Source organism: Lycium barbarum, chromosome 10, assembly GCF_019175385.1.
Source record: "Lycium barbarum isolate Lr01 chromosome 10, ASM1917538v2, whole genome shotgun sequence".
Taxonomy (NCBI): domain Eukaryota; kingdom Viridiplantae; phylum Streptophyta; class Magnoliopsida; order Solanales; family Solanaceae; genus Lycium; species Lycium barbarum.
The window spans coordinates 3116708-3143140 of NC_083346.1; the positions used below are offsets into that span (position 1 = coordinate 3116708).

Sequence of the window (26433 nt, forward strand, 5' to 3'; positions counted from 1 at the left end):
AAACCAGTGTTTGTCCAAGAGTGCAAGTGATGGAATGTTTAGGTTAATTTGACGGGTTGAGTTATAGCCTACTTTTTAACCAAATTCAACCCAACACATTTTGACCCAAGTAAATCTGGATTGGGTTGGGTTTTCATCCATTCATTGAATTACCCGTTTCGACCCAATACAGTTTGACTCAACCCGCCCATTTGCCACCTTTGATTTCTTGAGCCCGTTTGGATTGGCTTACAGCTTAAAGCTGTTTGCAGCTTATAAGCTGAAAAAAATAAGTTGGGTAGTCCAACTTATTTTTTTTGGCTTATAAGCTGTTTTCAGCTTATAAGCTGCTTTAGATAAACTAAGTCAAATGGGTCCAATTATTTTTTTAAGCTTATTTTAAGCATAAAATGACTTTAAGCTGGCCAGTCAAACACTCAAAAAAGCTGAAAACAGCTTATAAGCCAACTTATAAGTCAATCCAAACGGGCTCCTTGTAGTTAACATTTGATAATATAATAGTGTAAGATGTTTCTAAACTTATCCGTATGAAAGTTAAGTTTTTTCTTTAACTTAATCTTATGTCTACGACTTTGGTTGATGATGATTTGCTGATGATAATAACAATAAACAAGTTCATTGGTTGTCTCGTTTTGGGCAAAAATATTGGGAACATATTCTCTTAGGTTTTGGCTACTTGCCAAGGTATCGCAAAAATCTTGAGTCACATCCAACATATTCTTTGTTTATCTACTTGAGAATATAAAAATGCCGTATTTTATTAAGAAGAAATACAAATTCTGTTAATCAACGACTTGAGTTTGTAATATATTTTGGGCTAATAATACTTGTGATCCCTCAGTTATTGGTAAAATTTAAGTTTAGACCTTTTAATATCTAACTAAACACATTTAACTTTCAATTCACTTAAAAGTATAATTTTGATCCCTTTACTTGTGAATAACTCACAAATTTATCATGATTATTGATTGTTTCACCATTCAAGTACCTATATATTATGTTAAACTTGTACTTTTAATCCATATTTGAAGATAAAATAGTATTTTTAAAATAGTTCAAATCTAACACATCTCCTACGTAAAGGAACAAAAAACACACATTTTAATTAATTGAAGATTAGATGTTCCTAGTCAGATATCATATGACAAAAATTCAAATTTTATCATTAACAACGGGACAAAAAATGCTATTATCCATAATTTTTATTTGAATACCGATTTGAGTTGACCCACCAAATCCAATAGCTTCGGTCCCGAAATAACCTGCACTAATAGAGAAATCTCAGCTCTTTGAGCTGACTCTGTATTTACTTTAATTTTTTTAATATGTGCAAATCATTAACTCAGAATTCGGTAACTTTAAAGAATTAGAATTCATAAAGTTTAAATTCTGAATTCATCTATAAAATTATTATTAAGTGTGTTTGACTGTTAAATAACTCGACCATGTAAGAAATTATTTACACTAACAGTATAAAAATTATTCTAGGAGAAATTAACGAAATGATTCTCGGAGAAATTATGTTAAAAAGAATCAAAGAATAATGTTCACATTCATTTGCCTAGTATCATGTCACTAAAGCAACAATGCTTATCTGGTAGATATACATTATTCTCCTATGTATGAAGTGTGGGTTACCATATCTGTCACCCCCAACTTTTTGGACAAAGTGAACGTACTAAAAGAAACCTAATAAATAACATAAGCAAGGAAATTATGTCACTTGTGATTGGGACCAAAATTAGTGGATGATGATAGTGTTAAAGTGGAAATCCATGTGATGCAACTTCATATATATACTACTCTGGCAAGTCATTGGACAATGGAACAAGCATATTTCAAATGAATAAGTTGGGCATGAGTTTGGGTTCATCCTCTTTTTATAAAAGAATGTTCAAGAGAAGTCTAATGGAACTTCTTTTATAGCACCTCATGTAATTACATGTAGGGGCAATAAAATTAATCCATAAAAATATGATTTGTCTACCTATCTAAATTTAAGTGGATTAGTAACTCGTTTATTTATTAACTTAATTCATTTTGATCCGTTCAATTCAACTCATCTCAATCAGTAGCCCAAATCATCTTTGATACGCTTATATAGCCATAATAAATTTCTTTATTAGTTTTGTTAGGTAATTAATAAATTGTAAGAAAATAAACAAACAAACAAACTAACTAACTAACTAGAACTCGGCATGAGTTGGACGGATTAACCTATGACCCACTTTTTAACTCATCTTAATCAAGTTCATCTTAACCCAAAATAACTTTTGACGGATTATTAATCCGCCTACATTTTGTCAAACCTACTTATTCTATACCCTAATTAAACAAGGGGTTCAACTTGAATAATTAAACAATATGAATAATTAAAACATTAGATACGCACATACATATACATACAACACGACCATACACACATATACGTTAGAGTATGCCTAATAACGAATGTAATGATATTCACGCTAATTAATCTAAGATTTGAAAATTCCGATATGTTTAGTTAGATTTACTTTCGACTATAAGTTAGATAACCAAGTTTTGTATCACTCTCATTACATACGTATGTTATGTATATAAAACAAAAAATGTTTAATCACGAGCATAATGATGTTAATGCTTACTACGTAAAGATTAGTCCAACATAGTTAATTATATTTAACTCGAAATAACCAATCAAGTATGGTGTAACTCACACCCACTAGGACCACGCTTAACATGCTTCATAATTGAATTAGGATAATTACAGCCAAATTCCATTCAATCATCTAGTTTATAAAATATGTACACAATGTATAGGTAGCGTAGACTTTATACCAAATATACATATAGTATACATACTTATACATATAGTATACATAAATATACATATAATAGACACACCTATACATACCTACAACATATGCAGCCAAAGTATAGATAGTGTACATTCTGGCTGCATGTTTTGGTAAACTAGATGGCCGAAGGGTCCATTTATGTAGTTTTCCAATTGAATTTCTAAATTTGATTTGGAAATTTCTTGGTTCGGCTCCTGAAAACGTCCAACCCAAAAGAACCAAAAATAAAATTGGTCCAAAGACACTATTTGATTTAAACTATATTGGGCCCATTTGGTTCAAAAGAAGCCCACTTCTAATAGTTTAAGTTTAGTCCACGTTTTATCCGGTCCATTTGAAAATGAGAAATTGACATAAATATTCGCCCACAAAAATAATAGTTAGTAAATTTGTATTTTTCTTGTATATAAATATATATTCATAATATATATATATATATATATATATATATATATATATATATATATATATATATATTTTATACATAATAATGTATTATATTTTTTTTTGCATATTTGGGTAGTGAAATGTATTTTATTTTTTGGGCGACCGGCCAAATGCATAACTTGGCCTTTGAGAATTAGCTCTAATTATATATGAGTAGAGGCATCATTATCAGTTACGATACTCCCATAAGTTTTTTCAAAATTAAATACTTCGATAACTTTTTATACTTGCCAGTAAATTTCATTTTGACACTCGAACTATGACATGCTCAATTAAGATATTGAACATCTGATAAAGTTTATCTATTAGACACTTCGTGGTTATATTTTGAAAAAGTTTTGCACGTGTTCTCAAATGCCTACTATGTAGATATGTTTATCACCTAAAATATGTCTTCTCCTTTAATTATACACATTACCATGTAAATAAAAACATGTTAATTTGTGTTGCATACTTTAGGTTTTGATGTTACTTTCTTGGTGTTTATGATTAATATTTTATCTCCACTATTTCCACTTTCCATCAAATCTAACAAACAGAAGTTGTTAAATACTTGACATAGACGAAAAGTGTAAACTTTTGGCAAACTTAAAGAATCAAAATTATTCTGCCGGAAAAGGGTTAAATAATCTCTACTTTATCCTCCGTTAGTGCTAGTGAACCAAAATATCCCTACCGTCTATAAAGTTTACTCATATACCCTAATTGGATGGAAAACCACAACTCCACCAAAATCACCCGATTTCAATTAAAATTACACTCGCCTCTTTTAACCCGACCCACTTTTCCAGCCCACCATCTCCTCTCACACTATTGCTTGCTCCACAACCATCACTGCCGGCGAGCTCGTGACTTCGGAGCTCCGAACGAAAACCACCTAGGTGTAAACTTTATATACGGTAGGAGTATTTTTGTTTACTATCACTAACAGAGGATAAAATTGGCTAATAAATCAAATATAAGGGACCATTTCTGTCATTCTTTTGAATCTCAATAGACCACACCTAACCATTTCCCGCTCAAAATTCAAACTCATTTCACTTTCCCAAAAACTCTACACAAAAACATATACTCTCAACCAGATCCACAGAGAAAAGTAAATTTTCTTCAACAAAATTGTTCGAAAAGTCAATTTTCTTCCACAAAATTGTTCGAAAAGTGAATTTTCCCCCTCAAAATCGTTCGAAAAGTGAATTTTGTGCCTCAAAATCGTTCAAAAAGTGAATTTTGTGCCTCAAAATCGTTCGAGAAGTGAATTTTGTTCCTCAAAATCGTTCGAGAAGTGATTTCCCCCCTCAAAATCGTTCGAAAAGTGAATATCTCCCTCAAAATGTTCGAAAAGTGAATTTTGTGCCTCAAATCGTTCAAAAAGTGAATTTTGTTCCTCAAAATCGTTCGAGAAGTGAATTTCCCCCCTCAAAATCGTTCGAAAAGTGAATTTTTCCCCTCAAAATTGCTCGAAAAAATGCCAGTTCCAGCAGTAGATACAGAAGAAATACACAAAAAACTAACCGAAAAAATAGCTAGGGTTTTAGACGATGCTCGATCGTCACACGCAACACATTTACGAAAACTCAAGGAACTCTCATCTCTCCGATCTGCTACGAACTCTTCGGAGAAGTTTTTCGATGCATTTTCGAGAGCGTTAACGCCGATATTTGATTTTCAACGTCGAACTGGTTCTGCTGAGAGAATTGTTAGATTTGTTGCGGTTTTTGCTAGTGTGAGAGATGATAAATGTGGTTTGGATTGTGATGAGTTTTTGGAGAGGTTTTTGAAGTTTTTGGTTGTAGCTGCTGTAGCGGCTAGTAAAACTGCTAGAATTAGGGCTTGCCAGATTATCTCTGAGGTATGAACATAGCATTTTTGGTCCCTAAATTATAGGCATATTCCGATTTGTTCCTTGTGATGTTTGATAATCACATTTAACCTTCATTTAATCAAAATGCGTGTGTTTTAGTCCTTTTAGTTTTATGTAAGAAGTATGTTGTATTTGAACTACTTTTAGAACTATATATTGCCGTCAAATATGGAGTGACAATACAAGCTTAATGTAACACATGGGTAATTAAATGGTGGAACACTTAATAATTATGGTAAATTTGTGAATATTCATGGCAGAAGGATCAAAACTGCAGATTTCAATTAATTGGAGGTTAAATGTGCTTAGTCAGATATGTGAAGGATCAAAATTAGAATTTACTAGTAATTGAACGACCAAAAGTGCTATTAACCCATTGTAAAAAGTTCAAAAACAAGTATAAATTGTACTTTATGATTTTTTTTTTTGGTCTATATGTGCTTATTTTGCCTACTTATTTGAACTAATCATTGGATGAGAAATGTAAAAATTGTGTGCAGTTATCAATTTGATGAACAGAGAGAAAGTAGGAGGATTTGATTTTGCTTTTAATTTTGATAAGTAAATAGTTTCGAGATGCAAGGTCATTCCTTAAAGCACATTAATATGAACTGAGAATATATCTCCTCAGAGTGCATTGCTTCTTTTGGCTACTATTTTTATAAAACATCAATATTGTAGCTGACAAAAGTGTAAAAAAAAAAAAAGTGATGAATGTAGTAAAAGGTGCAGCTTTATCCACACCTCAAATGTGAAAAATATGAACTTTTACCTGCTAGTTGTGAAACTTTTTTAGCACTTATGACATATACTGTGCTTGCATTGTGAAGCCAGTTTTGTATTTCACTATATTGTTATCAGCAATTCGAGTTTGGTGTGTGCTTATATATGTAGTTGCTTGGGAAACATATTCATTTTACAAAGAAAGGAATAACGTACCCTAAAAACTTATTATTTTGTAGAGAACGAACTTCAGATTAAATTGACTCTTTTATCATTAGTTTATAATCGTTTTTTGGCTGTAATCAAGGAAAAATAGAAAGCAACCTAGAAATGAGAAATCAAGGATTGACTCAAAAAATATCTAGAGAGAATACAAAGTAGTCAATATGCATGGAGAAGGAAAACCATGCATCTGAAAGAGTGTAAGGTGAAAGAACCACAGAGATACTAATTGCAAGCGTCCCAGTTAGAACCCACAAGTCCTGCTTTTAGTTTCTGTCACACATATCTTCAAATAATCTTTTTGTGAAGTTGAATCCTATCTCAGTCCCATTTCCCGTATTTATATGACAATGCATCAACTTTTCCTTATCGAATTTTCTTTACACTGCATTGGAGTGTCACCAGAGTGTTATACAGTAAGAAGATACATAACATACCAAAGTGAATTAAAAGTTCTATCGGATAGTCTTGAGACCAATGATGTTACATGGCGGTGAATGTTTACCTAGTACATCTACATTATGGGGGGCCATGACATGTTGATGCTAAGATGAACCTACCTACATACAACGTTTGGCATAATTAGAAACCATCACATTTCATAGAGGGTGTATGTACTTAATATAGCGATAAAATGAGAGACCCATGATTGATGGTAATAAAATGCTTAAAAGAGACGAGGCAGACTTAAATCATTAGTAGAGAAATAGTTGAAAAGGATATATGTTCTCTCTGAATTAGTGTAGACTTACCTAAGAAAAGGAATCAAAAGTGAAAGATCCATATAGGTAATTCCAGTTAATTGAGATTAAGACTTAGTTATGACTACGCTTACATTAGGATTGATATTTGCTAGGGTTCTTCTTTGTTGGATAGAAATTGTATTTTTGTAGGTCCTGTATGAGAGTTAGAACCTCTAGCTATAACAAACTCTTAATGTGGTTTTAAAGATAAATTATGAGTAAAATGAAATTGGCCTCCATTTAGATGATTCATATAGCTGATCCCAAACTAGTTTGTAATTGGGTGTAGTTGATCGAATTCAAATTTATGTCATACTAAATGAGCTATGTAATCTCGCATTATGTTTTCTCTAGTTTCGGGTTTAAAATCAAAAGATTAAGGTAATTTCCCTTCTCTTTCAAAATTTGGTTACTTTTGATCTTACAATTTCTCTTTTTTATGAAAATATACGAGCTTTTACTTTCTTTTGCTTTTGTCCCACTTATATCTCGATTCCATTGTAAACTCGTAAGTTTTAATCTCCTTGAGGATTTTCTTTTCTTCTAGATCATAATACGATTGCCAGATGACACAGAAGTCAGCTCTGAACTTTGGGATGAAGTATTAGAGAGCATGAAGTTGCGTGTTGGTGATAAGGTTGCTGCTGTCCGTACTTTTTCTGTGAGGGCGCTTTCACGGTTCGTGAATGACACAGAAAATGCCGACATTTTGGAACTATTTCTAGAGACACTTCCTCTTGAACAAAATGTGGTGAGTTTTTTACCTTTTTTACCTTTATGTGTAGGCAGTGTATTCCTTAGATGAAAATGATGCATTATACTTCATTATTTTTACCTTTATGTGTAAGCAGTGTATTCCTTAGATGAAAATGATGCATTATACTTCATTACATATTGCTCTAAACAGTCGGTATGCAACTCATTTCGTCTATATATTACCTAATCTTTGTGAAGAATTATAGCATCTATGCATATTTTACTTCATCAATGAAACCTGAAAGGTCATAATGTAACTATATCCAAATGAATTGATGAATTCCTCTTTATTGCATTGTCTGCAGGATGTCCGAAGGACAATTGTCTTATGCCTTCCACCATCCCATGCATCTTCTGCTGCTATAATTGATTGTACCCTCGATGTGAGTGAATCAGTACGCAAAGCAGCTTATTGTGTTATTGCTAGTAAATTTCCCCTGCAGAGCCTCAGGTAACTTTAAGCCATTGCTTAAATGTATCATCTTTGACTTCCCCTTGCGCCCCCCTGCCTTGTCTTGGGATGAAATCCATTCTTTTCTTGACAGTCACTGAGAAGTGTGTATTTTCCATTATTTGTGTAGCTTGCATCTATCATCAGTATTCCCGCAGAGAATATATCTCATATCTGTAGTTGTGTACAATTAAAAGTATTATTGTTGTCAGTCAAACTGGTTATTCTCCCTGGCATTCTTCCGTTGCTGACTACAATTAACCTCCACATTATGTCCTAAAATAAACAAGAAGCCAATATAGCCAACTAATTCATACCCTTGTTTTCTTCTAGGTCAATATCAAGAGAGTTCTATAAAGGTTTTTTTTTCTTTTTTCTTTTTAAGTCATCTGTTAGCATTACAAGTACAGTCCTCCAAACTTGGAATTCGTGATGGCCACTTGATTTAACCTGGAACAGTGTTTCATTGAGAATCTTTTGTTATCCTGATATCTTATTAAATTCATTTCACATGTTAGTGTATTAACTCTGGAAGTATTGGAGCTTAGATTTGCGTAACCCAATTTACAACCAAAAGGGATACGAGCTTCTTTGCTTTTTTTATTGTTCTGTTAGCATCAGCCAGATATTTTATCAGTCAGTGAAAAACAAAATTCATAGTTAACTGGAAAATGGTACCATATGCATGTCAAATTCTTACACATCCTATCTGGTATATTGTAGAAAATCTAACTTCATACACCTGCTTGAGAGTCCTGTTCTCTGATTTATAACCATTAAGCTGCTAAAGGTTTTTGAATCTTTGATGCTCGGAATCACTCTCTCTCTCTCTCTCTCTCTCGCTCCCTCCTTGTTATATACATAGCGCGCGCGCGCACACACACACACACACTCATCTATACATATAATTTCTGTCTTTTTTTTTTTCTTTCTGCTTGCCAGTGTATTTTTGAAATCAGTTGCATAGTGCTGTGTAGCTATTTACAGCTGCTTTAGCCTTTAGCTTGGAAGAGTTAGGACCTTTCAGTATTTTTATTTTTATGTCAAGACCTTTTAACTATTCAACAAAGTATAATGTGTAGCACATTTTGAATGTTAACACTGAAGTCTGTTGCCATAGAATGTTTTAAATTATAGATTTAATGCTCTCAATTCCATTTAGATTCATATGATGTATTCATTGTGTAAGGTTCATCATAAAATTGGCTAGACGTATGCAGCTGTGTGTTAAAAAGATGCTTTAATTTTTTCTACTCTTATTTAAGTAGGTTCCATTCATAGATACCCTATAGCATGTTAGTGTTTCCTACATATTGCAGCATCAAGCTCAGAACACTTATTTTGGAGAGAGGACTTGCTGATCGTGCTCCATCTGTTGTACGGGAATGCTTTAGAATGCTGAAAGATGAGTGGCTCACCAACTGTTGCAATGGAGACCTGCTAGAACTACTTAAATATCTTGATGTGGAAACATATGAATCAGTCGGAGAGTCTGCCATGGACAGTCTATTAAAAGCAGGACTGATTAAGTTACAAGATGGTCAAAGTATGAGGCAATTTTTCAGATCAAATAATGACACTGTCGAAGGTTGGTCTTAGAAATTTAAACTATCTGATGGCTACTTCATTTGCTTTCTCAGGCTTAATATGCTTATTGGTTCATATCTATTTCCGTTTTTAATAAAAAACTAGGTTTACATGTAATTGTTGATACAAGTTTTCTCAAAATGAAGAATAGAACGACAAATTGCATACCTAGTTTTGTTACGTATATTGCTAGAGATATTCAAATTTGTTTTTTTCTTCATAAAAGTGATTGTTTCATGAAGTCTGGAGCAATTTATGCTCGCAGTTCTATCATTTAATCGCATATCTTCTCTGCATACCAGGTCAGTGCAATCTTAGCATCCAACTCATGGAAGCAGAAGTTGCTTTCTTCTGGAGAGCTGTCTGTAAGCACTTGCAAATGGAGGCACAAGTGGGTATTTATTATTTGTTTATCAGGTTTCATGTCGCGTCTTCAACTGTCTGAATTAACATCTTGTGGCTCAAAACTCCTTAAAACATACCGAGTTATTTCTTCTATAGATCCAACATTTAACTTCTCTGTAATGTTTCAAGAGCCTCACTGGAAGACTAAAACCAGAAATAAGTGAACAACTTTCTTGTTTCACCTTATTTATCTGAGCAGTAAATGGACATCATTCAGTTAAAAAAATGTAGCTAATCACAATTAATGACATCTGCTGAATAGATTGGATGTCAATTCTTATGTATTTTTGTGCTTGCCAAAGTGGTTTGCTTGGATCGCATGATGTGAATAGGGAATGAAGTGAGATATCTATCTTGGTTGGGCTAGAGCATTATGTGATATTTTCACACTTAATTTCAACATTTATGGGTCCAGCTTATAGATCTGTGTTGATTAACTGGCTAGTCACTAGCATATGCATTATGCTGAAATAAGGTACTACATGCTGTACTGGTTAGTTCATGTTTTTATGAATAACTCACAGTAATCAGTTATTTATTTGACTTCTATTTTTGTGAAAGAAGAACACGCAATTGGTACTTTGAATGAGTACAAATTGGTTATTCTTGCTCTAATAAGTTCTTTTGCTACTATCTAATTCTATTGAGGTCATTTATGTCCTCAATTTGAATTATGTGAATATCAATTATGAAGGTCCAAAATAACTAACTAAATCTAACATTACAAAGAGCAGGTTCCTTCACAATTTTCCTGTAGAAGTATGTTGAAACATATTTGAGCATAGGCTGAAGTGGCAAACCTAGTTGCTATTTATCTATCTTAAACATGAAAAAGGCATGTTGCTATAAATGAACTTTTTATTTGGATGATGAGTAGTACCAATATTTTCTCATCACCATGTTGTATATACTCCATCTGATTACCAAACAGGCAAAGGGATCTGAAGCTGCTACAACAATGGGCACAGAGTCTGCTGTATATGCAGCAGAAGCATCAGATAAAAATGATCTTCTTGACAGAGTTCTTCCTGCTTCTATTGGTGATTATGTTGAATTGGTTAAAGCTCACACAGTTGCTGGTGAGGAATTTGTTTGTAGGTCTTAAGTTTTTAAGATCTCTGTCCGCTGTTTTCTTTTCCTTCCATTTTGTGCTATTGATGACCGTATCTGAATATCGCAGGAATCAATTACCGATTTGCATCTCGCCAACTGCTATTGCTTGGTGCGATGCTTGATTTTTCTGACGTTACCAACAGAAGAGTTGCAAATGAATTTCTGCAGGAGTTGCTTCACATACCCCCTGATCATGAATTAGATGAGCATGACAATGAAGTTGTCATAGGAGATGGTATCAATCTTGGTGGTGATAAAGATTGGGCTGCTGCTGTGGCAGAGTTGGCAAGAAAAGTCCATTCAGCTCCAGGAGAATTTGAGGAAGTAGTTTTACAGGTAGTGGAGGAACTTGCTAGGCCTTGCAGAGAGAGGACAGCAGACTTCATGCAGTGGTTGCACTGTCTTGCTGTGATTAGCCTTCTCTTAGAACATGCTCAGTCTTTTCGCTGGATGCATGGAAAAGCAATAGAACCGACTGAAGTTTTGCATTCTGTATTGCTTCCTGGGGTCTGTATCTTGGAAAAGTTACCTTCTCTAATGAATTGCCATAATCTCGCAGTTTCATGTTGTTTATTTCTCTGTTATTTACATTACAGAATTTTGAGATATTTTGTATTGTTCTGACATGCAGGCAAAACATGTCCACTTAGACGTTCAGAGGGCTGCTCTTAGGTGCCTTGGTCTCTTTGGATTGTTAGAAAGGAGACCTTGTGAAGATTTAGTAAAGCAACTAAGATATTCTTTTGTTAAGGGTCCCTCTTCAATTACTGTTATGGCTTCTAAGGCATTGATTGACCTTGGATTGTGGCATGGTCCTAATATAGTTGATAAAGCAATGAACCAGGATCTCTCATCACAACTCCAAGATCATAAAATAAATTTATCTGATATCAAATTCAGCATTGCAAGTGAGGATGTGGAGATAGAATTACTTGACCTGTTATATGCTGGATTAGAGAAGCACAATTCAGGTGATTCCGATGACTGTGATGAACATGAGAATGTTCAAACAGTTCTTGGTGAGGGATTTGCTAAGATTCTTCTGCTAAGTAAGAAGTATCCGAGCATACCTACATTGTCAAATCCTCTGCTATTAGCTAAGCTCATAAGCTTGTATTTCTGTAGTGAGAATAAGGAACTTGAGAGGTAAATCTCTTTGTCGTTCACTTAAGTTTATTCTCGTCTTCTGAAAATGCATCTGATAATAGTTTACCTCACAGGTTGAAGCAATGCCTTTCTGTATTCTTTGAGCATTATCCATCCCTCTCGTTGAACCACAAGGTTTGTAGAATTTCAAATTTCTGCAAAATATATGAGATTTGGATAAGATCTGCTTGTGATTTTGGTTTTGTGTTATTAAAGAAAATTTCTGGTTTGCAATGCAGAAATGTTTATCTAAGGCTTTCATGCCAGTTATGCGCTCTTTGTGGCCAGGCATCAATGGCAATGCCACAGGATCTACATTCATGGTCTCTAACATGCGAAAGCGTGCTACCCAAGCATCACGTTTTATGGTGCAGATGATGCAGGCTCCCTTGTATTATGAGGAAACTGCACCAGCCAATGAAAATGGTAATGAAAACCACAACGATTCAGCTGAACCTTCTTCTCTGCTCGAGAGTGGAGAAGAAGGGCTTGCAATACGTATCGCTGCCGAGGTATTTATTCACAGCTTCCTTTTCAGCGTCCTCATCACAATTAGTTTAACGAACATATATGTGTACAATACTTTTACCAGTATTCCTGTTCTGTTCATTGCAATGAAAATTTCTTTGGGTTGTCTGTCAAGGTTGCCAGCTTCCATGCAAAGAAGACAGCTGCAGAGAAAGCATACGGTTCTGCGCTGTGTAAGACACTATTCTTGCTTCACTTTAGACCGACAGAACAAGGGGCTGTCAAGTTAATAAGGCAGCTGTTGAATCGTGTTACCATACTAGCTGAAAGAGAGCTTCTTAAGGAGTTGAAACAGATGGCTGAGAGACTAAAGGGTTTAGACAAATCTCCAGATGAAAAGCTATCATCTGACGAAGTTAAACTTATTTTAGGTAACTATTTTTGGTTTAGTGGCTTTAATACAGCAGTTACCATGTCATTTTGTTTAAAAATTTTGAAGAGTCATCATACATTCCTTTATGTGTAAGGAAATGCTTTGGTCATTCAAGTTTCTGCTTTTCCTTTTAAGATTATTTCCTCTGGAATGTAGTGTCCACTACGGATAATTAGATCAAACCTGAAAAGACCCTGTGCATCCACAGCTGGGTGCTGCTGAACAGCTCTTCCTTTTATTCATCTAGGGTGATAAAATCAGGGATTCTCTTTCCTTCTATAAGAAAAAAAAGGGGGGGGGGGGGGGGGGTCAATATTGAGTTTTGAAACTGTGTTATTGTCAGTTCTACATCCAACAGGTGTGGTTGTAGCTGGAATTGTTTCCTTCTTAGTCTCTAATACAACAATAGTGGAGAAGTTTTTCCTTAGCTATGAAAAGCAACACATTATATTTAACTTCTATGTACCAACATTGTAAAATTTTTCTACAAACACTGATAGTGTAAACTTTCCTTAACATGTTTATTATAAACGTATATCCAAGAGTTGGCAGTACTTGCATGTATTCTTATTGGAGTCAATTGAATCTCTTAGATATTTGCTTATGGTAATTTTGTTAACGTGTTTTATCATGTCTCAGGAAAGTTGGATATTGATGTTGTACTTGATGAGGACGAGTCGATAGAAGTACTGCCAACTCCAGCGCCAAAATCAACTAGAACGACTCGTGCAAGGAGACGAGCAAAGGAAGTAGAAGAATCTTCATCAGATGAAGAATTCACCCAATCAGTTCTCCCAACTAATCCTGTTGTGATGAGTACTCGGTCACAGAGGGCTAGCAAGACTGCAGCATTGACAAAGATGACCGTCAAAAGCAAAATAAAAATTGATGAATACGATGACGAGGAAGACGAAGAGGAGGCAGATGCTCAGTCTGAAGTTACATCTGATGATGATTCTGATATATAGGGTATATTAAAGCACATTCCCTCCGGTGCCTTTCGCTTACATATTTGGTTGAATACTTTTTGTATTATGAGATTTATTGGCGGTTCTGCTTGTGTGCATCTCGTACAACAAGCAGAATACTGATATATTTGTAACTAAACATTTCTCTATCTGGTTTGAAAGTTAGTTCAATAGAGTAATGTATTTGTTTAGTTAAGGCGCTACCTTTTATACTATGTTCAGTGTATGACAGTCAAACGGTTTAATTTTAAATGTGAAATGAAAAATCAAGTCCTTGATTTCCTTTTTTGGTAAGCTGTTTAAGAAAACCATAGCTAAAGTAATCAACCACTTGTCTTTCAAATAATGATTGTTTTATATTTGTTATGAAAGTGGATGCAACTATCTTTCCCGAAAACATCGAATTAAAATATCAAAAAAGGAATCTCAATGTATTGGAAATGGTTTAAATGTGCTATCATTGCCCCTATTAAACCCTTCTTAACGTTAATTTTGAAGGTAAAAGTGTCTCTCCTTCCACCTAATGGACATCATTTTTTCTAACAGTTAATGTTATTACCATTCGTATATACTTCCTCTATTCCAGTTTAACTATTGCTTTAGCTTTTTTCACGCCAATTAAGAAAAATATTAAATACAAGGTATAATTTATTAAATTATTCTTATCTATTTATATGTTTTTTAAGAATTGATCAATATTAAGGACTGGTTTTTTAATGTTAAGGTATAGTTGGAAAAAATTGCCAACTTTGATCTTGACTTCCTAAAGTGACTCTTATTTTAACACAGTTTTTTATAGCTATTAAAATGAGACGGAGGGAGTATTTTGTAAAAGAACACTCTCGCTATTTTTTGAAATCGAAAAATCTCACTAAACCAGGTAAATATTATCCCATTTTTGTACTTATTGGAAAAAATTTGCTAAGAAGTAACTAAAGAATGATGAAGGCCCATTACAATACCCATCTAATAGCCCAACAAGACTCCAATATCTAGCCCAAATCAGCTCATAAGCTTAGTGCTTCATGTGTACTTCTCTCTCTCGATTAAAATTCTAAAGTGATCTTTCGATAGGTAGCCAAAATTATTCCGGAATTATAATTTCAGTACTAATTTATCCCATTTCACCGAAATTACAACAAACAGTATATATAAACTAATGTACTTTTAAATACTAAAAGTAATCCATAAAACTTAAAGCTTAATCTAGCTTCGCCGCTGCCTACATTATCATACTGTCAAGGCTAATTCCCCCCCCCCCCCCCCCCCCCCCTCTCCGATAAACTTACACATATGTACCTTCAATCAAACTTAATTACCCCCAGTAACCCAAATATTAAAAACCTAGACACTAATATATATATTATACATATAGTACATGCACATTAAATGTATAGCAATGTATATTTAAATGTAAATATACAAAATTTATACATTTGATCGCTATTTTGTAAAATAAATTGTCCAAAGGTAGATGTTGGGCTGTAATTTTTTTTTTTTTTTGGATACATTGTAAGTTTAACTAAGAGCCTGTTTGTAAGGACTTAAAAAAAGCAGTTTATAAGTTGAAAACAGTTTATACCAAAAAAAATAAGTCGAGGGTAGCCCAACTTATTTTTCTTGACATATAAGCTGCTTTAGATAAGCTAAACCAAATGAACCTAATTATTATTTTGGGCTTATTTGAAGCACAAAATAATTTTAAACTGATCAATCAAACACTCAAAAAAGCTGAAAATCAGCAACTTATAAGCCAATCCAATGGGGCTCTAAATAAGATAAGATTCTTGAAATCTTAAAAAGTTTCTTTGTGTTTTTTTCTTTTTTCTTTTTCTTTTGTGTCTTTTCAAAATATTGGCAAAGTTATTCCTTGACCCTCACTTGGTCACTCTAAAAGCAAAGCACACGCCGAATTCCTCCACCATCTCTTCATAATCAAATTTGTAAGTTCTCTTCTATGTCTTTCCTCTCTGGAGAATTACTTTAAGGCAACTATAATTTCTTGTATTTTTTTTCCTCTTTCTTTTGTCCCCTTTTTTGCTTATCTTTTTTTTTTTGTTGTTAATATATACTCCATTGTTTCAATTCATGTAAACCTATTTCCTTATTAGCTCGTGTCATTTACACTTTAACTTTATGCAATTATTTATAGCCATATAAAATATAGGTGACTCATTTAGAATCACAAGTTTAAAAGTCTTCCCTTCTTTTTTAAACTTCGTGCCGATCAAATGGGTTCACATAAATTAAAACAGACGGAGTATGTTATTACTTCTTTCCTTGCTGATTAATGTGGTTATGCAATCTTTTGGCTCTTTTTTTTCCATGGGTTTATAGAAAATTTATTATTTGTATTAGCTGATGTATTGATGCTATAAAAGAGTTTTTTTTTTTCTGCATCCAACGTGGCGTAGTGGTCAATGAAGTGCGTTGAGAACTATGGGCTCTTAGGTTCAATTCCGAGTGGAGGCAAAAACATTTAGTGATTTTATATTTTCCGCATTTATGACATATGAGTTTTTTTTATTATGACTTTCCACTGTTCTTAAATGCTTCAAATCTGTCTGTTAAGTAAAGAAAACTGGTTAATTGTTGACTTGGTTCGCCTACCGGGCAGATTTGCAATAAGGAGATTCAAAATATGAAGAAGTAAATACACGAAGAAGCTCAAGGGAGTTTAACATCTACTATCTATATATAAAAAAATAATTTTAACGATGTATAAACAGTATAATTTTCTGCCGGAGGGGGTCCCCTTAGCCGTATGTGGTTTCGCCCCTGCTACTAGGTTGGGGTGTGGATGCCATCATGGCTTAGGTAACTTGGCCTGGACACCGCGGTCATAAAAAAAGTGTTTTGTTTTTTCCTTGAGTAGATTTGAGATGGTTATAGCAGCTTCTTGCTTTTTGATTTGGTTGATATTTTTCATTTGTTTGTTTTTGTGTGGTTCTAAGCTTAGTTTAATGTTTCTGGAATTGGATTTTTCCTGTCTGATTCTTGATACTCTAGCTTTGTATCGTAAACTCGGTGTGGTGCACTCCTTTCGTCCCAATTTATGTGGTGGTGTTCGGATTGCGAGAGTCAAATGAGCTTTTCTTTTGATACATGTTACTACATTTGTTTTGCATTGCTATTTTGCTGTCCCTTTTTCTTTCCTATGTTTCTGTATCGCTTACAATTCTTTTGAGCCGAAGGTCTATCAGAAACAACCTCTCTATCTCATAAAGGTAGAGGTAAGGTCTGCGTACATCGTACCCTCCCCAGACCCCACTTGTGGGATTACACTAGGTATGTTATTGTAGACGAGCTTTTTTTTACCCAATTTTCATATGTCTTTTAAATATATTGAATTATTATTAATTGGGAGTTACAATACTTCTTACGTATTTTCCTAATGTATAAGTTTTATTTTTAAACTTTTCAAAGATTCTATGTTCGACTTCATGGTCAGAATTAAGAGGCTTGACTCTCAAAATCCGAACTATGACACATAAATTGGGACAGAGGGAGTAATATTTAATTGGTGCAGCTTTTAAATTAACCTTTTCTATTTTGTTGCAGGTGAGTGATCTCAATATGGCTATTTCCGCGACGTTTTCTTCACATGGATTCCATGGGAAAATACTTGTGTCATCTCATAGGAAGAGTTATTCTAACTTTGGAGGCAATAATGTATGGTTAAAGCAACCCGTGCATTGTAAAACTGTTTGTTTACTTGCCGACATATCTAAATTACGGTCATCGTTCTCTGTTGAACTGTTCAACAAGGGACGAAATCAGTGTGTTATGTCAATGAATAACAGCACAGTCCAATGCTCTGCAGTGGAAATGGAAAATAAGTCTTCAACTATGGTGGGGAATAAGTTTCAGCTTGATGATGTAATTGAATCTCAGCAGTTTGATAGAGATACTCTCAGTGCCATATTTAAAGTGGCACGGGAGATGGAGAAAATTGAGAAGACCTCGAAGGGAAGCGAGATTCTTAAGGGTTACCTTATGTCCACTCTCTTCTATGAACCTTCAACTAGGACTAGGCTTTCATTTGAATCTGCCATGAAGCGTTTAGGTGGGGAAGTATTGACAACGGAAAATGCTCGTGAATTTTCATCTGCAGCAAAAGGGGAAACACTTGAAGGTATCTCTTACTCCCTCCATCTCAAATTATTTGATGCTGTTTGACTAGGCATGAAGTTTAAGAGAGAAATGAAGACTTTTGAAACTTGTGGTCTAAAATAAGTCAGAGATATTTGTGTGGCAATAAATCATCTCATTAAGGGTAAAATAGGCATTTTAAAGCTAAATTGTTAATATAGAAAGGTGTCATTCTTTTTGGGACTGACTAAATTGGAAAGAGCGTAACATAAATTGGGACAGAGGGAGTAGTTTCTTTTTGGAAGAAAATAATTTTTCACTTTCAATAGGATGTTGGGTTATTATAATAGAATTTTCTTCGGATTGCAGATACAATTAGAACTGTTGAAGGGTACTCCGACATCATTGTTATGAGACATTTTGAAAGTGGTGCTGCTAGGAGAGCCGCAACCACGGCAAGTATTCCAATCATAAATGCAGGAGATGGTCCTGGACAGCACCCTACTCAGGTTTGCACCTCTTGTAGATACTTTTCATTGTAGGACAGGGAGTTTGAGACAAGAATTACTTAGGGTGTGTTTGGTATGAAGGAAAATGTTCTCCATGGAAATGTTTTTTCTAGAAAACAAGTGGTTTCTTATTTATTTTCTTATGTTTGTTATCGGAAACAGCCATCCTACCTTGGTAGGAGTAAGGTCTGCGTACATTATACCCTCCCCAGACCCCAAGATGTGGGATTTCACTGGGCTGTTGTTGTTATGTTTGTTATATAATCAGAAAATATCATCCCAAAAGCATTTGTAGGGGTGTGGGTGTGGTGGGCAATGGGGGCTATGCCAGTGTTGGATGGTAGGGAGGAGACAAATAAGTGTAGAATGTCACTTATTGGAACTTGTTTTCCCTACTTTCCCTAGGGAAGTCATTTTTCTTAACCAACCAAACATGGGAAAGTTGAAAAACATTTTCTGAAATTTTCCTCCATACGAACACATCTTTAAAGATGTCTAGTTAAATGGTTTACTACTGGAATTATTCCAAATCGAACTTTCTTTTGGTGGATAAGCGTTTCCACAGCTTACAACTAAATAAATCATTTCTTTGGATATCTTGAACTGCATTGTTAAGTTCTAAACTGAAAAATCTTAGATGGCATTTATATCCATGAGTGTTTCTTTCGAAATCTTTTCAAAAAAGAAATTCAAGTTGGTATTACAATAACAACAACAACCCAGTGTGATCCCACAAGTGGGGTCTGGGGAGAGTAGAGTGTACGCAGACCTTACCCCTACCTCGAGAAGGTAGAGAGGCTGTTTCGGATGGACCCTTGACTCAAAGAAAGGTGAAAAAGGAATGCAGTAAGCAAATTCAAGTTGGTATTGTTTAAGCCTAATGCTTCTCCTGTCCTCCCTTTACTTATAAATATAGAGAGCTACCGTTCTACTTTTCTTTTTCTTTTTTTCATTCCTCTACTTTTTCTTCTCTTTGTTTTTTCTTTCCTTTCTACTTTTTGTTTCTCTATTTTCCTCCATTCTCTTTTTCCTTTCTCAATCTTTGTACCAGTTACTTGTTAGAATCACTATGTGTGCATTAATTTGTTTGATATTATTCTATCTTTCCCCTTTGGCATAACTTGTTTGGATTACTAATAACTTAAGCTCTTAACCATATAAATATCCCTGTCATGTGTTTTAGGTTGTTCGATGTTATATTGCATAACAAACTCTGAATAGTAGCATATAAAGAGTTAACTGGCGGAAACTACATAATACAGTACATAAGACATGTCACTTGGGCATGTCTTGGTTTGGAGTGGAAATTTTCCTTATTAGATTATTCTTCTTAGCCTCTTTTCTCTTCTCTAACTGCAACAGAGTTTGTCCTGATTTTATCTGAAACAGGCCCTTCTAGATGTGTATACCATCGAAAGAGAAATAGGAAAACTCGATGGTATTAAAGTTGCTCTTGTTGGTGATCTAGCTTATGGGAGGACCGTTCGTTCACTCGCTTACTTGCTTGCGAAGTACCAAGATGTGAAAATTTACTTTGTATCCCCTGATGTAGTTAAAATGAAGGTATGATTGAGAAAAGATGAAACTTTGATTATCTTGAGCTGGTAATTAGCATACCTCTCTCATTCAGTTTAATGAACTTTTGTTGAGAAAATAACAAAAATGGTCCCTTATGTTTGAGGGTAGGTTTAAAATAGTCCCTTAAGTATGCACTTACCAGTTTTGGTCCTTTTATGTTTTCCGAAAAGGTAACACTTTTAGTCTCCGTCAAATATTTATCGAACTCTTTCTGTTAGATCTAACGAGAACTGTGAAAAAAGGAAATTAGCAGTACATTTTGTATTTTGTATTTTTAATTTATTTTTAGAGTCTGGTGTAGCTTTTTGAGGTGTAATTTCTGCTATTTTTTGTATCTTTTTAGTGTCTAGTGTAATTGTCTGTGTTGCATATTTTAAGATTTGATGGGACTTCTTGGTGTTTATACTTAAGTCTTTTTATTTCACTGTTACCGTCAAATCTAATGGACATAGTTCGGTAAGTATTTGACGGAGACTAAAAGTGTCAACTTTTGGCAAACTTAAAGGACCAAAATTATCAAGTTTGAGAGACTACTTTGAACTTACCCTCAAACATAAGGGACCATTTTTGTCATTTTCTAAACTTTTGTTCCTTAAACTCAAATTTAATTAATTACACAATGTTATTTTTGTTTGTCATTTTAGGATGACATAAAGGATTATTTGACAACAATGGGGGTTCAGTGGGAAGAAAGTTCTGACTTGCTGGAGGTGGCTTCTAAATGTGATGTGGTATATCAAACTCGTATTCAAAGAGAGAGATTCGGAGAGAGGGTTGATTTATATGAAGAAGCTCGAGGGAAGTATATCGTGGATATGAGTGTCTTGAATGCTATGCAGAAACATGCAGTAGTGATGCATCCTTTGCCAAGGCTCGATGAGGTTAAAATTCTTTTATATAGTTCGGCATGATCATCCTTTTCTTCTAGTATCACAATTATGCAATTTATATTAATTTCCGTGTATTATAATCCTTGTAGATAACTGTTGATGTGGATGGGGATCCGAGGGCTGCCTATTTCAGGCAAGCTAAGAATGGGCTCTACATTCGGATGGCTCTTTTGAAGCTTCTACTCCTCGGTTGGTGACAGATGCAAACTTTTTATATCTGGAATATTGCGAAACCATTGCTTGTTATCCATGTGAGTGTGGATTCTGAGCCCGTTGTAGAATTAAACGTTTTGTTTAACTTGTTTTAGCATAAAAGAACCTGTTTCTTTATTCATCGCTTTTTTCTTCTTAGATAGTCTACTTTTACATCTCTTTTGGTACGTAATATCATTGGTCATTACAATATCCTCGTTTCTTCTTCACGCATTTGTTGCCTTAAATACTGATAAATTATGCTACTCCCTCTGTCCCAATTTATGTGGAACCTTTCAGATTTTGAGAATCAAAACTTTTCATTTTTGACCATGAATTCGTATCTAGAATCTTCAAGTCGTTTAAAATAAATTTTACTTATTTGGAAACTGTGTAAAAATTACTATACGTCACAATAATTTTTTGTCTTAACCCCACCCAATCATAATAATTTGAATTTTTAAAATATTTAAAATGCATATGAAAAGATCGCGGTCAAAGAAAAACTCGTTTGACTCTTGAAATCCAAAAGTTGCCACATAAATTGGGGTGGATGGAGTACTAATCATCCTGTTGTAATGCAGCAACAGGTCAATCTTGTTAGTGTCCCTTTTTTTTTTTTTTTGGGGTGTGTGTGTGTGTGTACAGAACTATGTTGCCCTTGCTGTTTGTTTGGGTTTTCTATTGTTTATGTTTTCTGCACAAGAAACTGTCTTTGTAGGTTCATAAAAACTTTGCTAGGATGTTTCAATGCTTTGGAAGTGGTCATATGAATTGAATGGAGTTGAAACATTTGTTATATATCAAAGTTCATTCATAGGGGATTCTCATTTAACACATTGAGGACTCAAATACTGCCCCTTTCCGGATTGTCGGATAAAAGCAGAAATCATTTGGATTCATGAATTGAAGTCTTAAGCCTCTTTAAATCTCTCAAACTGGAATGAAGTCAGAACATGTTATGAGTAAAAATTGTGAGATAATCAAAAGTGTCAATTAATATGAAATATTCTACATTCACATAACCATTTAGTCATCTGATTCATGAGCTTTAATTGTATCATAGCTCACATTGTTGGTACATTATGAGAAAGGCACTGACAACTTTCACTGAACAATAGATGGCTGAATTTCCTATTATGTTTCAGTTGGGTATGGTCGTGTTATGAGACCGCGTTGTTCATATACTCCCATGGCAAAGGTGGTGGCGGCGGCTAAATTATAGCAACATAGTTCGGAGTTCTCATTGTAAACCACAAACTCTATGACTCTATCCTTCGAGTTCTCAATTGTAGTATCTCTATTTTTGACTTCTCAATTTTAGAACTACGAACAATATGACTCTATCTTCGAGTTCTCAGTTGTAGAACTGCGAAGTCTATGACGCTATCCTTGAGTCCTCAATTGTAGGACCACTAACTCCATGATCTTCAATCTTTGAGTTCTTAGTTGTAGAACCGTAACCTTCATGACCCTACCCTTGAATTTTCAATTGTAGAACCACGAACGTCATGAATTAATACAACCAAAGTACGTAGTATTGTAGAATAATTCAGGAAAACTCGTAGCAATGTGGCTTAATTAGCAGTTGTCCTATGTTTTAAGTCTGCTCGTACGCTATGGTGCCACTGCCTTATTGTTCAAATTTCATTAAAATTTGTATAGTTCGATTTAGCTACATGTATTAGCAATTTCTCTTCTTTACAATCTGGGGATCTGATCTGTAGCAATTCAACTTTAGTTTAGGGGTATTATTGTCCTTATAATAAAGTTGCGCTAAATACTTTTGAAATTGTGGCTAAATTTTGATTAGCAATCCGGAAGATCTGATGGGGTCTGTTTTTTAAAATCATTTGAAATTCACTAGCTCGACTAATTCGAACGAAAAGCTCAGTATCGGATTTCGTACAAAGAAAGATTTCATTCGCAAGTCCTGAACTCAAAACAATAAAATCTTTACTCAAGGATGACGAACCTTTAACATTCAACCATAATTCTAACTTTGCTTTCTTGTTGGAAAATGTTTATGTCCTTTTCACTTCTTATTGTTCTTTTCGTTCACATTTTCTAACATTTTTTGTACCAACTAATTCATTTGAGCAAAACATTTTACGATGTCACGATGTGCCTGTTCCTATGGCTATTCCTCTAATATTTATGGCTCTCAAGAGTCTCTTTGTAGGATACTTGGCCAAACCGGCGGTATCAGAATTTTTAAATAAATAAACTACTTGAGGTGTTTTGATGTGATTTAAAAACATTTTCATGTCTTTCATCTGTCTAGCTAGGCATTAAATAACCTTTTAAATAAAGTAGCAGAAAGTGATGTGTCGTAGACGTGGTGTTGGAGCTTTGAAAAGTAGAATTGTAGAGGAGAACGATTCAGGAAAAAATATTTTCAATAATTTGGGACAATTAATACAATAAATTAATTCTAACTATCCTGTCCATAATAATATTATACACCTTGAACCTAAACTCACATCGCCTTAATATGCGTCACTAGTGTTTAAAACTTGTTTCCTAATATACCCTAACATGTCTCGTGTTTATTGCTATAAGATTCACCTAAAGTATTATATGCACTTAAAAATTTGGTGCAGAATTTAGGAAAGATAGAGAGTTCTCTAGGCTCCGCGATCAAATTGAAAGTTCGCTTTGTCAGTTTATGAATATATCATACCAACAGTTTGAGGAGTTAGCTAGATTCCGCATTGAATTTATCTCACCACTGTTCAAGATTGCACACGAAGTACCTCAAATATAAAATGTAACAGCCCATCCTACTTATTATTTGCTTTAGCCTAAACCACACAATTTTAAGACGTGTAATTAAAGTCTAAGCTTTGTTTCTCGTATATTCTTTTTTTTTTTTTTTTGATATAAAATTTTCCTAGGATAGCCATAAATATTTCTACGACTTATTTTGGATCATGAATTTTAAAAAAAATCAATTTTGTCGTATATTCCATACTTGATCGGATATCTTCACATAAATTGGGATGACGGTGTATATAAAACCTCCTGTCCATGGACCTAAAAACAAGGCTTTAACTAAAGCACCCATCCCAATGTGAACTCTATGAGAAGTACCAACTTCCCTACATACAAAAATTAAACATAGCTAGACTTTAAACATTTATTATTCCCAAAAAAAGGAGAAAAACCATACAAGTGCATGTGCAATTAATTGAGTAGATTGATGGGAAGATCAAATTTCAATGTCAAAGGGACCAAATTGAATATCCTAAAAACCTTTTTAATATAAGTCTTCTTTCATAAAATCAAAGCTACATGACCGACATTGCACCTTGATTCTCTAGATCTAATAAATTAATGAGAGACAAGATTTCTATTTTGACACCGACCATGCATGCTTCATGGTTGACTATAAAAACTGTTAATTTTATCTGTATCCGATATTTATATCAAATCACACTAATAGTGACTATAATTGAACTGAGAATGTGCATTAGTTATAGTTTAATGGTAAGATCGTAAGTGAAAATATGTATCATGTAATCGTTAAATTGATGTAAATAGTGATTACGGATAAGTTTCTTCTATCTTTGAAGTCCTTTAATTTTTTATCTTCGAAGTTTTGGTTCTTTTTGTGTTTTTTTTGTTTTGTTTTCATCTAAAGTCAATGGTCGTTTTGGATGGAAAACGGCTCATACTTCTAGAAAACTGGTTTTTTTATAAAAGGATTTCTAGTATATATACGAATTGTAAAAGGGAAGGATTCAAAGGTCTAATGTAATCTTTTATTTCTCTTGGTAAGGTCTTTCTTTGTATACATGCCAAGGTTTACGAGGAGTTGTAAGACATTGTCCTAACTAGTCTGTGGATTGAGATTTTTTAAGGGGTTTCTGTAACTAATTATAATTTCCATAAAAAAATTACTATCTTTGAACAAATAAGGCATGAAAAAACTTATGTATGACATGTTTATTTTCAAGTACATATTGTTCGATGCATTATCCTATATATGATGGAAAATGATTTAGGCTTGCTCTTTTTTTATTTTTTTTAAGAAAAATTATTCAATATTTGAAATCTACCCAGCTAATATCTCAGTTCGGAGTTATGGTGCCTATGATCTATTAAAGGAAAAGTGATAAAGATACTGTAATCGTAAATGAAGTAACAATCAGATGACCTATTGTTAACAATCAGTTAACCTATTGCTCTTACTCTTACCCTTCCTTCATTGGGTGCCAAGATAAGATGCATTGGCGGTCGAATAAAGAAGCAAAGTAATGATATCTTTCTTTCCATTTTGAAGGACATGCTTCGCCCACTATTATACCTATTAAGTTTTTTTTTTTTTTTTTCATTCCAAAATTCTAACTCGAGACATACGGCATAAAGATTGAGGGGACTCATTCATCCCACCATATCCCTAACAATTAAGCTAACATTCCTACATTCATCTTTTTGCGACGCCGAACTAGAATATTATGTATTATTGAAATCTATGTCATTTCTCCATTTTAAAGATCTAGATTAAGTGAATGTTACCTTTACTTTGAAGTTTGAGGTGTATTCATTTTTCATTTTCATATAAAGAAACTTGTATGACCAGATGGGGGAGTTTGACCACGGCTAGTGCCCTGGAGATGGAAGAGAAATTGAAGGATATGGGGGCCTGGGATAGTAGTGGGGATGCGACCAGTATGTGGGATAGGACGACTAGTTGTATTAGGGTTGTAGCAAGGGAAGTGTTGGGAGTCTCGACAGGTAGTCGTGGTCGGCATCGAGGGGACTGGTGGTGGAATGGAGAAGTGCAAGGGAAGGTGGAAGCAAAGAAGATGGCGTATGCGAAGCTGATAGAAAGCAAGGATGAGGTGGAGACGTGGACGAATAGGGAACTTTATAAGATAGCGAGGAAGGAGGCAAAGTCGGCGGTTTCGACGGCAAAAACGGCAGCTTTTGAACGCCTCTATGCTGAACTAGAAGAGAAAGGTGGGGATAGAAAATTGTTCAGGCTAGCCAGGGTGCGGGAGAGA

The 26433-nt window shown here is 34.4% G+C and overlaps 2 protein-coding genes across 4 annotated transcripts; both read left to right on the forward strand.

The window, feature by feature from the left end:
* The first annotated feature begins 4278 nt into the window (after positions 1-4278).
* On the forward strand, positions 4279-14445 carry LOC132614265 (uncharacterized). The gene is made up of 12 exons (XM_060328678.1): positions 4279-5136; positions 7384-7587; positions 7898-8043; positions 9363-9631; positions 9933-10021; positions 10967-11114; positions 11216-11655; positions 11780-12294; positions 12369-12429; positions 12534-12806; positions 12938-13193; positions 13835-14445. The coding sequence occupies exons 1-12, from the start codon at positions 4753-4755 to the stop codon at positions 14161-14163; spliced, it is 3114 nt and encodes a 1037-aa protein (XP_060184661.1). The 5' UTR covers positions 4279-4752; the 3' UTR covers positions 14164-14445.
* Positions 14446-15955: 1510 nt separating this feature from the next.
* On the forward strand, positions 15956-22828 carry LOC132614379 (aspartate carbamoyltransferase, chloroplastic-like). Of its 3 annotated transcripts, none has more exons than XR_009572282.1 (7): positions 15956-16106; positions 17725-18298; positions 18625-18764; positions 20154-20327; positions 20987-21223; positions 21322-21483; positions 22546-22828. XR_009572282.1 is itself a non-coding variant. In XM_060328825.1 (6 exons), the coding sequence occupies exons 2-6, from the start codon at positions 17740-17742 to the stop codon at positions 21427-21429; spliced, it is 1218 nt and encodes a 405-aa protein (XP_060184808.1). In that variant the 5' UTR covers positions 15956-16106; positions 17725-17739; the 3' UTR covers positions 21430-21637. The 3 variants fall into 3 exon arrangements, 1 of the variants encoding a protein (XP_060184808.1); XR_009572281.1 differs by having other exon boundaries at positions 22573-22828; XM_060328825.1 differs by lacking the exon at positions 22546-22828 and having other exon boundaries at positions 21322-21637.
* The last annotated feature ends 3605 nt before the right edge of the window (positions 22829-26433 follow it).